The sequence below is a fragment of the Chroicocephalus ridibundus genome, chromosome 1, assembly GCF_963924245.1.
Source record: "Chroicocephalus ridibundus chromosome 1, bChrRid1.1, whole genome shotgun sequence".
NCBI lineage: Eukaryota > Metazoa > Chordata > Aves > Charadriiformes > Laridae > Chroicocephalus > Chroicocephalus ridibundus.
The window spans coordinates 118,734,256-118,745,892 of record NC_086284.1 but is presented as its reverse complement, the minus strand read 5'-3'; the positions used below and the strand labels follow the sequence as shown (position 1 = coordinate 118,745,892).

The following is an 11,637-nucleotide window of genomic DNA, read 5'->3' as shown; positions in this document are numbered from 1 at the left end:
ACTGTTAGGTAGGTTTTGCTGCTTTAGTTCTTGTGTACTGATAGCTGGAAGCATACAAAACACAACTGTCAGCAAAAGGTGAATTTTGGAAACCCCAGCAGCCTTACAGTGCAAGTAGGAAGTTATGTTGGGCATAAGTTAGCTACTAGAAGGACCTTTCCGTGACAGATGAGAGAGGGGACTGGGTTCTATCAACAAGTTGTGGAGGGAAATTGTAGAGCCTTTCACATCTAAAATACCAGTTCAAATCCCTCCCTTTATAGAAAATGGTTTTGCAGCCCTGTTCCTCCTTGTGGTGTAGTTGTTACTCACACAGTAATAGCTCCTGCTTCCCTGGCACTAGCTGGATCTTTTGGAACAAACACTTGTGTGATTCCAGTGGGTTCTGCGTTCGTGAATGCATCCAGCAAACTCCTACGTGCTGAATAGAGAAACTGGCAAAATACAATACACAGGAAAAAGGGATAGAGGACAGAAAAAGGCAAACGCTGCTCATCCTTGTTCCTTTACCACCTGGACCACTTGGGTCACCAGCTGACCAAGACGTCGTGGCCACTTAAACATGAAATACATATTAATCAACATGTGGATGGGTTATCAGAAGAGAGATTTTGCCATGGGTGAATCTTAAAGGTTATCCTAATTGTACAAATGTGTACGAATTAGTAAAATTTAAGTTTCTCTGTAAAGCATTTTTCTTTCATTGGGCTGTGCCTTTTGGAGAAAAAGACGACATTCTCCACTTGCTGACTCAGTTCATCATGACGTCACTCAACATTCAGGACACTTTGCAAAATTTATTAAATTTTGAATATTTTAGAGTAAACACTCACCAGTAGTTGGGCTATTCAAAGGCATACATTTTTGTAGCTCTCTGAAAAACAGGTCACCAGCATGAAATTCTGCTTACTTCTTTCATGAGAATTATAAAGCTTTGAAGAATGAAGTAGTTCTCTAGACTTAAAATTTTGCATCACCTACATTAACACTTACAGGATGTTTTCTTAATAGAGATGGGTGTAGCAGCAGATGCTAAAAATAGGGAGGCCACATCCTGCACCTCATCTGGTCACAGCGGCCATTACAAGCTGTTATTTCTGTTCCAAAAAATCCACAAAGTACTCTCAGCATAACTGCTTGAATACCACTAGAATGAATACTCAACAAATATGTATTTACATAATGGCTGTGATATTTTAACTTTTAGTAAACGCTGTGGGAAGTAAAACCCCTGTATTTGACTGGCTGCAAAACCCGCCACAAATAATAGGAATGGGAAATACTTGTGAATACTTTTTTTTGAAGACTTCCATGCTGGTCTGTCTAGACAAATTGACTTAAAGTATTTATTACCATCCCCTTCTGGAAGATAATACAAGCTTCAGAAGAGGGTCATGTGAGTTTTAGTCATCCCTCGATCATACTCTAAAGAAATAATGTATTTAAATACTGTTTGTTATTTTTTACTATTTATACAAGCAAGAGATTTTTGAAGTATAATTGATCCTGATACCATCCCTACCACTGCATAAAGAAGATAGAAATTACAAGCTTGGCTGTAAAAGTATGCAGTTAAGTTTAATCTTCGTAGCATGCAACCTTCTTCATTATCATAATAAAACTTGCTATGTAGTACTCTCTGTGGGGAGAACACTTTGCCAACGCTTACATTGACAGTTGCACAGTTTCCTCCATCGCAGCAAGCTGTGCAGCGTTCAGGCACGTGCATAGGATGTGCCCAGAAGGTAAATCCGGGCAGGAGTCTCTTTTCCTTTACACTTCCATGTGTGGGCCTGCTTGCCAGGACAGCCTACACAGGGCTTGGGCATGGCTGCGCTGCGGGGCTTTTGCTGCTGGAGATCCTGTAAGACATTTAGAGGAGGGAACTGGGTTGGGTCAAGAAGCACATGGGTATTTTTTTCTGTTGGAGGCTGAGGATTCGCTGTTGGCTACAGAAAAAATACCTCTTCCCGCAAGGCAGATAAAAAAAAAATGTATGTGAAAACAATGGTGTTATGTTAGTTCATGTGAAAAGTTTAGGACACACATCTGGAGCAATTAGATGGGATCTTCTCAGGCAATCTGGAACATCTGTGCAGGATGCCTTCATAATATCAGTGCAATAACGAGGATGTTGTGGTATTTTTTATATATATCTATATTGCACATTGTCTCAGCTTGAGGTCTAGTGTGCTGTTGCTGTTGCCAATGCCTGTGTGTCCTTTGGCTTTGCGTTCCCAGCATTGTCATTCCTGGTACAGCTCTGCTTTCCATGACAGGATTTCCTGGAAGAGTATCAAAGCCGTCTTAGCTGTGATCATTTGTTTGGCAGCGAGCTGGCTGCCAAAGTACCCACTCACTCCATCAGATTTCAATCACCCGGCATACAGCGTGTCACCAGCTTCTTCAGCTCTGTGACTGGGAGCTTGGCTAACGCAGCTTTTTGAAACAGCAAAAGACATCACCATGCTATGAGCAAACAATAACAGAGTAGGAAAATCAAATAAACCAGAGAATGGTTCAGGCTTCCAAATTTATTCCCATTTCCTAATCTTGACCAAGCAGTGACCAAGCATTTACTTTGTGGCATTTTTTGCCACCACAAATTATCGTTTTGAACTGACTTTGTAAATTTAAACTCACTTCATTAAATGACAGACAAACTCAAGAAATTTAAGTGAAAGATGCTCCTTATTTGGGAAAGTTGCAAAAGTAATCTTGATTCTTTTCTGGAGCTCTGAACACTTTTTGTGTGTCCCCGAAGATCCTTAATTCAACCTCCTTAGCCTGAGGCTAAGGACATTTCCATGCAGGATTCATCTGGGACAGATGGGATTCCTGTGTATTCCTCTTTTGGCACAGCTGCTTCCTTTTATTTCCTGTGTGTCTCGGTGTGGTATCTTAAACTCTGCTGGGGATCAATGCTGCAAGCAGGCATATGTAGCTTCTCCTCCCTGTAACATTCAATCTCAAAAGCCAAAGCCGGGGAGAGAGGCAAAACCTCAAGCTCATGTATGCAACATAAAGCAGAAGAACCAGATTCTGATGAAGACGTGGTTGGTTTTCTTGACAAAGTTTCTAAAATCTCTGCCTCAAAGCCTATGTTTCTGAATTGAAGAGTTATGCAGAAAGCAGGTGGTTACAGCAGGTCTAGATGAGGCACAGGTGTGTGGGTGTCACATGAGGGGCATCGCTTGTGCAGGTGATGCTAGTCATCCACCTGGGAGGTGGCTCTAAGACACTGAGTGCATCGGGTCTGGCAGGGACATTGTTCCTCTGCTGCTTCTGGGACTAGTGATCAAGATTTTTCCGAAATAGAGGCCCTTCCCAGTGGTCCTGCGGAAAGTCAGGGACAGCTGACAGAGTGAGGGTTTTTCTTGAGGTGTTGATGATGCACAACGTACAAAGCCCCATCAGGATTGCTTCCTGCTGGTCCCTACTCCACTGTTAAGCCATAACTGCTTTCCCCCTAGTTACCAGGCGAGGACAAAGGCTCCTTAGGTGAATACAGGTTGCCTAGCAAAATTGAAATGCAGCAAGTGAAAGAAGGATAGAAGCTATTTGAAGACTGTTGGTGCTGATTGCCTACTAAAATGGACCACAGTTGGAGAACAGAGAGGCTGATTAAAGAGGAATGATTAAAGCGTAGGTAGAGACTGGATAATACTTCAGGTGGGAGCTGCTTTCTCTTTAGGTGTGTGACAAAGGGCTCCCTTAGTCAGCACACTGCTTCTGTGCTACTGCAGTAGTAGCATGTGCATTAGATTGCCCCAATGAAGCACTGCACAGTCCAAATGAAAAAGAAACCAGACTCATGAGAGTTTTTCATTAACAGTTTTGCTGCTAACCAAACCAGCCTTGGTATGAGGCAGAAGTCAGTTTCGGAAACTTTTAACCCTTTCCTCTACTGCTGCTGCATTATTTTTAAAGCACGATGCTCCCCTCATATGCAAAATAATGTCTAGCTTATAATGATTTTTGTTCATATGTACAAACACCAATAAAAAAAGTTGAACACAATATACACACTGGGAAATATAATCCTGGAATATGTGTCAATAACATGATTGTTCTGTAAAATAATCCTGCCCACGTTTCCCTTCAGAGATCTCTTCCTCTTTATGCGAGGTGTGTCCACATTGGAGACGCTGGCTGCACCTGCTCGAGTCTCATTCTCTTCACAGCGGTCTGAGAAACCAGTCAGGTCCATGTCCACTTCTGTGTCGTGAAAGCAGCCGTCAAAAGCCATTGCTTGCACTGCATCAATACTATACATTCCTGAGGCCTGGCAACAAAGAATAGTTATTCTAGCAGGAGCCATTTTAGTAAATTATAAATAAATAAAACAGAAAATAATGAAGGCCTTCTCTTCAGTGTTGTTCCCTCTGTGGAGAGCGTATGGAGAACAGGGCTACCTTTCAGTATTGCTATCTGTGGGGCTTGCCCCCTTGCACAGGACATGAGTGAGGAAGGGGATACACGTGATAAAATACACTTGTCTGACTGATTATTGGCAGCTTCTGGAGTTGTGGGAAATTACTTCAGATATTTCCATGAGTAGTTTTCTGATGGGATTTTCAAATCATGTGAGCAACATATGCACCCTTTTTGTGTTTTTTCCCTTGTGATATTCCAACAAATGAGTTTACATGAGGGGATATTCTCGAAGCAAAATGAGTGCTTTAAGTGAGTGCTTCATTGACCTTGTCATTCATCTGGTCTTGAGACAAAAAGGCATCAATAAACCCATCTCCCCAATTGAAAATGACAATGCAGGAGAAGGAGAAATAGACTCTGCTTCACGGGAAACAGGAGGGAATATTACATGAGTATACACTCATGGGGTATATTTCAGAGAGAGGAAAAATACCTTGATCGATAGGTATTTGAGAATAGAATGAAGGTTACCTTCCTCTGGCAAGGCGGGGAGCGGAGTAATCGGGAGATGTGCTCCCTAACCTCTGCCACAAGAAAAGGGAGGGAGAGGAAGCACAGCCCTTCTCATAATCTCAGAGAGGATGATACATTTCCTCCCTTCAGCCAAGTAAAGAAAAGTGAGATACAGAGTGGAGCCAGAGAGGTGGTTACTGTACTGTTATCACAGTGGTGTATCAGGATTACTCTGTGGCTTCTGTGATGCTTTCTGAAGGCAACAAAACACAGAGGACTGTACCTTGCCCTTTTTTTTGAGTTGCTTTCTCTCTTCAATTGTGGTGAGATAGTTCACTGCTGCGTACTCAATGACAGACAGGAAGACAAAAAGGAAGCTGATCCATAAATACACATCCACAGCCTTTATGTAAGACACTTGAGGCATTGAGGCACTTACTCCTGTCATGATGGTTGACATTGTCAGCACTGTAGTTATACCTGCCAAAGAAAAAGGGGAGGTTATCACAATACTGGCCATCTGGTTCTGTTTAGCTTGTCACTGTTGCTTGGAAGGTACAGCTTTGTGAGGGCATGGGATTGACACTGCCTTTAACTTCATTGCACAGGCTCTGGAAAGTGGAGTGAACCATGAAGGACCTATTACATACAATACTGAAACCAGTAGATCGTCTCTCTGCTTAGTGCATACAGTTAGGGCTGCGGCACACCAGGTTCGAACACTGGGGACACAACGCCGGTGATTCAGCAGCACAAGGAGCACATTTCTGTGACAGCTTTAGGCACTGCTATAGAGAAGTGAAAGCGGTTTGTGTTTTTCCCTCATTTCCCAGAGTCAGGGTCTCCACTACACACTGTCTTGTCCCAGACAATCAGTAAAGAATCACCAGTTTCCCTCCCAACCCCTTCTCAGTTTGTACTTCTTGAGAACATACATCACCTTATATGTCTCTGTCATAAGTCCTTGGGTGTCTAAAAACACTCTAGCATAAAAATTCTATGTTAATTGAAACTAATAAATATTTTTTGTTTACTTCAGTGTGTCCAGAACTTCACCCTCAGCTTTTCAGTCTCTCCTTTTACATGCAGCTATTCATCTCATTTTGTTTTGCTCAATCTCAGATAAAAAAAAGCAAACACCAACGCCCAATACCCAACCACAGCCCTGCCTTCAAAGAAATGAATGTAATGCTGGATGCGAAGGCATCTCAATAACATCTGTGAGACAGCACTGGCTGATAGCATGGCCTTTCAACTGGGTCTCAATATAGCCTTTCTCCAGTTTTATGCTTGTTCAAGTTCACTGGAACATACAAGATTTCCCTCTTTGCAAGTTTCTTAGGTTGAAGGATGGATTTGAAATATAGCATATAAGAGGAAATCAATTTATTTAAAATAAGTATACTTTAGGCTAGGGAGCTAAGCTTTTTAAACTTTGTTGTTAACATTGCCTATAAATTATGTATGCTTATGCTAATGAAATGTGTATTATTCACAGAACTCCTGATGCATAACCTTGTGCAGAAATCCATATATAAATTAAAAGAACATGATCAGCAAAACCATCTTGACAGCATTACAAATGACCTACTGAGAATTAAAACTTTGTTTTTAAAGATGAAGTTACATTTATTAGAAATAAAAGGAACTGGTAGATGCATTAATAAAAGTAGGTAGGAGGTACCATAATTTATTTCTAGACTAACAAATAGACTTATGTCTCATGTATTAATAGCTTTAGATTGTGCCAACAGAAAGGGATCTGAGGTATCTACAGTTCTATTTTTTCTAGACTGATATAGCTACAGATAAAAATCAAGGGTTCTCTCAGTACATGCAAGTTTGTTTCTTAAACAAAGACCCTCCAATTTTCATTTGTCTAAGAAATATGGCAACATACAGTTGGCTTCTGGAACTAGCATCAGTGAGAAGAAGGAACAGGAGCTTCTTTACTAATTCTTAAACCAACAGTTGCAGGACTCGGATGCATTGTGGTTACATTAGCTATCTTAAAAAATTTCCATCAGATCTTCACAGAGATGCTAATCTTTGAAAAAAAGTACTCATTCCAAGGCCATCAGCATTAAATTTCCAATAAAGGCAGTCTTGTAGTGGTATCAACTGAATCATCACTGAGAAAAACAATAATATTATTAACAAAACCCCACTGTAATTAGTCTTTTTCTCCTGAGCTGTGGTGTTCAGAACTAAAACTGTGAGAGCAGAAAGATGCCCAACTTACTCTTTGGCTTCCACAGAAGACTGTGTGCTTCGCACAGTTAAGCCATCAAAGCACATTTTCAAGGTGCCTAACAAAGAAAGGCTTTGCTACACAGGACAAGTCAGGAAACTGGTTCCAAGTTGAAGATATCAAATGTTTCTAGAGAGAAGGCAGAGCTGCAAAGCTTTTAGATAGATTCTGCTATGCCTATTATGTATCTCTCACAAACCATGGATTTGGGGAGGGATCTGACTATTTGTCACTACCTGTTACTTTGCTGGGAAAAGGGGAGGAAAAAACCAAACCAGTCTGCCAAAAAAAAAAAAAAAAAGAAAAAGAAAAGAAAAATGAATGAAATATACTTGCTCATGTCCTGTGTAAACAGGAAGCCAACATAACTTCAAAACCTCTCCCCTATCCATTCTATACTTCCCCAAAAAATATACATTAAAGGTTTACCTAGTGATACCCTGGCAGGAACGGCTCTTCTGTCAATCCAAAATGAAACCCAAGACAGCATCACCATCAGCATAGCTGGGAAATAGGATTGTAGCACAAAAAAGAAAATATGTCTTCGGAGTGCAAAGTTTATAAAAAGCCGATTATACCAACCTGTTGGAAAAAGAGAGAGGAACAGATTGCGGGAGAAGAGAGCTGTGTTATTTGTGAGCTCTGTTCACTGCCCCCCTCCTTCCAGTAGGAATGGTGTATCCACATCAGTAATAGTAACTGCCTAAGAAATATTGCCACCACCTTGGTTTTATATAGTGCTTTACAAACTGTCAATCATACCTCATTAAAATACTGCTGCCTTGGGACTGAAGCATCACAACTGCATAAATAAAATAATATATTACAACTGAGGTTAGGAAATTGAAAAAAAGTAAATAGACTTCAAGTGAAACTGCCAGGAGAATGCAGACAGAATATACAGATATATAATTGTCCTGTGTTGTCCTGTCCAGCTAGGACAGTGAAGCCAACACCCTGCCTCCCCCAAAAAGTAGCCTGCCTTCTCTGACGCTACAAATACCCAGCAACAAGCAGCACACGTCTTTTCCTACGGTCAGGCCGGTTTGACTGCCCAGCGTTGACTTTAGAGGAAAGGGTGCCATCTAGTGAATTTTGGGGCATGCTCTGTCTGTGCAGCAAAGCGTGTGTGCTACATCTCCCGCGATGGGAGGTAAATCAGTTTATAGTGAGGTGAAAAGAAGACAGAAGTGGCCAGCTGCGCAGCATCTGCCTGTCCAGTACAAATAGAGACATCAATGAGCCTGTGTTGGAGCAGTCATGCCGTCATGAAGAGTGACTTCATAAAAAAAGAGTATCTCAACAATAATCCCATCTAATATTAAACACGCTCTATGTGTTTTCAGTTGTGGAGAAGGGTTTTGATTTTAAAATTATTACCTCAAAAGTGCATTGAAATTGTTGCTCCTTTGGAGGCCAGGGAACTCCAACAGCCTAAATGCTACGCATGTGTAGGTCACTGAGATTCACAGGAAAGGATATGCAGAACTTAAAATGCAGAAGCCTGCTTCGTGAGCAGTATTTTTGTCCATTTTTTGCCTGAGATTCTTCAGGGGGAGATGACTCCCGTTTGAGTTGTGCTGATTGTTCCCCACTATTACTTCAGGGGGCTGGGGCTGTGTATAATCATTTTCTTCCAACAAGAAGCAAAATAAAAGAACGTGAGAAAGTGGAACCGCCTGAGTGAAACAAAACCTCAAAGCCAAAGAAAAGTGGATACCCACAAAGGGCAGCATTCTAATTAATGCATATTGTACACACATTGTTCAGATACTTCCCAGTGGTCCCTGCGACTTAAAGAACATCTTTCCTTTCACCTTTACCCTGCCGAGTAAGCTCATCATCAAAACATCTATCTGCATGTAAGCGTTAAGCAGTTACACTTTGCGAAGTCAAAGGTGCTGCAAAGGCCTGGGTACAGGGGTGACATGAGGTTGCACTGTTGTGCAGAAGGCTGTACTTGCTTGCATGAGTGTTTTTGATGAGAACAGCAAGGCAGAAAGAAGCCAGCTGAGTTCCTGGAACCCAGTTTCAACACACAGTGATAGCAGTATGATGGAAAACATCCCAGTCTCCTTCTTGCAACACGGACAAATTTGACGTAACTCTCAGCAAGGCACATTTATGATAGTAAGGTATCACTTCCCCTCTTCTCACACGACAGTGGCTCTTGGAAGCTGGAGCTCTGTTCTTAGCTCATACACAAGCAAAAGATAAGGATGAAGAACCTGATCAAGCTGTGAATTCCTCACTCCCTAGTCGGCATCATAATTTAAACTGGAATTTCTGCATTCAATATCAGTCACCTCAAACTTGAATCGCTCTTTTTCAAATGCAAAAAGAAGCTTTCCTGTATGTCTTAAAGGTGTTTTTCCCAAAGTGTTATGCATTTTATCATATTATACGGAATAATTTCTATTTTATTTATCTGCCTTGATATAAAGGGCAATATCGACACTGAAGTGAACTGACTCAGACTGGAAAGTAGGATAACAAGCATACTACTTTATCTGGTTAAAAACATATGGTTAGACTACTTACATAGAGAAGCAATTCAAAATTTATAATTGTATGTGCAAATACAAAGAAAATAAAACCCACCTTGCATGAAATCAAGACCATAATAAACTCCTAAAGCCTTATGGAGTTTGCCAGAAAGTATAGTTCAAGATCTATAGGGAGAAATAAAAACCTGTCTGGGGCAGATATCTGTATTTAAACAATGCAGCACACTGACATAAAGGGATTTTTTTTCTGCAACTATATATATAAACACGGAACATTAAGCAAACCATGAATTAGACCTCAGTAGTTTATAAATGCTCTCATGTGGAAATCTTATTGTTAGTAGGCTTTTAATGACATTTTACAGCTCCAAAAATGAGGAGATTTTAGACAATAAAACACACTGAGGTTCCTCTTGTTTGCTTTCTAGTATTTGACACTTTAGTGTTTGCATTTTCAAGGTTTTCTATATAACAAGGACCCAAAGATTCCTGTAAACCCAATACCCCAATGGCTTTCAGAGAAGCACGATGATTTTGCCAGAGCTCACAACAGCATCTGTTTGTTGTGCTTTTTTTTTCAGGTTCTTATTGTTGGATGTTAAGTTACAAGTATTATTATGGTGTCTTCTTCTAATATCAAGAAAATATTACATTGGTAATGTAAAGAGAACCGAGGACCTAGGCCGACAGACCAGTGTGAGTGATGGACCTCATTTTAATTGAGATCTCTCAGCAGTAACAGTCATTTATTAGCAACGAATTTGAATGTGAAAGACATTTTGCATGACTGTGTTTCTCTCTTCTAACGATAGGGGCTTACTATACCAGTACTGCTGTAAAAAGCTAGTCCACTGGAAGCACTGAATTCTTCGATGAAAAACTGGGAGAGGGAGATGTGCTCATCTGTGCTCAGGGACTTGTTTCCATGTTTCCAGTATAGCATCAGATCATCTTCATTGTATGCATCTATGAGAAAGTAAAAACTAAATCACCTCTTCTGCTGCAATAATGCTTCTGTTTTCTTTTCTTAGGGATAAAAGACCCCTCAAACAAACTGGGAAAACCATAAAGAAATATTTTTTTCACAGCAACTTGCCAGTGGTGAACATGGAAAAATATGCAAAGACCATATTCCACCTTGTTCCAAGCAGAGCCCAGTCCTGTGCCCTGCCAGCAGCTTACCTAACAGATGGGGGACACTGGCATGCTCAGGGTCACAAGGCACATAGGGTTGGAGCTCTGGAGCTGCCACACTGAGCAGATTGCCCGAATGATGGGGATCTGTTCTCTCTTCCAAGACTAAACAACAAACCAGCATCCTAGTTTTACTTATAATCCAAATAAGAATAAATTTTGAGATATCAAAAGGCTCTGCAGAACAGAACATTTTGTTGTCCAGAAGGTTTTGTTGTCCAGCTCTACAGTTTACCACAGATAACCAAGTCAGGGGTGAGAAAGCAGACATTTCACAGTAACACAAGCACTCATTTTTATTTTTCCATGAGGTCAAATATTGACATCTTATTTTACTTTTAACATGCACTTTTTTTCTCAGAAAAAAGCCCAATTTTTGACAGAGGGAACATTTTTAGATTTAAGCCTTGGAATATCAACCCCGTCAAAACAAAGCAGAGTGCATCATAGTTTTTCTGTCTTCCCAAAGCTCACTGAATTGTGGAAAGATCACAAACTGTCCACAGTTTAATATGTACGGGTTGAAGGGTTCAGGTCACACATCAAAATAAGTGAAAAAGATATTACGAACAAGGTGGAGTGCTGGTAAGAAGACACATGTGAGGAACAGGTATGAATTAAACTTACAGCTTTCCAGTTCTAAAGAACAGTTCTGAGTGTCCAGAGGAAACCTACTGAAATCCATGAAACACATAGCAGAAACTGTTATTCTGCAGAAAGGAAGAGAAAACAGAAATTCAATGAAAAATTTCACACTTTCTTAGAGCTGTGCAGATATTTTAGTGAGATCCCCAA

The 11,637-nt window shown here is 40.7% G+C and overlaps 1 protein-coding gene across 1 annotated transcript in view; it reads right to left on the bottom strand.

Annotated features, from left to right (window-relative positions):
- Positions 1-2,467: 2,467 nt before the first annotated feature.
- The window catches only part of GABRR3 (gamma-aminobutyric acid type A receptor subunit rho3), a 31,792-nt gene continuing 22,622 nt past the window's right edge, over positions 2,468-11,637 (bottom strand). Inside the window, exons 5-9 of the mRNA XM_063358743.1 lie at positions 11,470-11,552; positions 10,474-10,614; positions 7,571-7,723; positions 5,174-5,370; positions 2,468-4,285 (exon numbers count right to left, since the gene is read on the bottom strand). Of these exons, the coding sequence (XP_063214813.1) occupies positions 3,983-4,285; positions 5,174-5,370; positions 7,571-7,723; positions 10,474-10,614; positions 11,470-11,552 (877 nt within the window). The 3' untranslated portion in view covers positions 2,468-3,982. The remainder of the gene's footprint in view (positions 4,286-5,173; positions 5,371-7,570; positions 7,724-10,473; positions 10,615-11,469; positions 11,553-11,637) is intronic.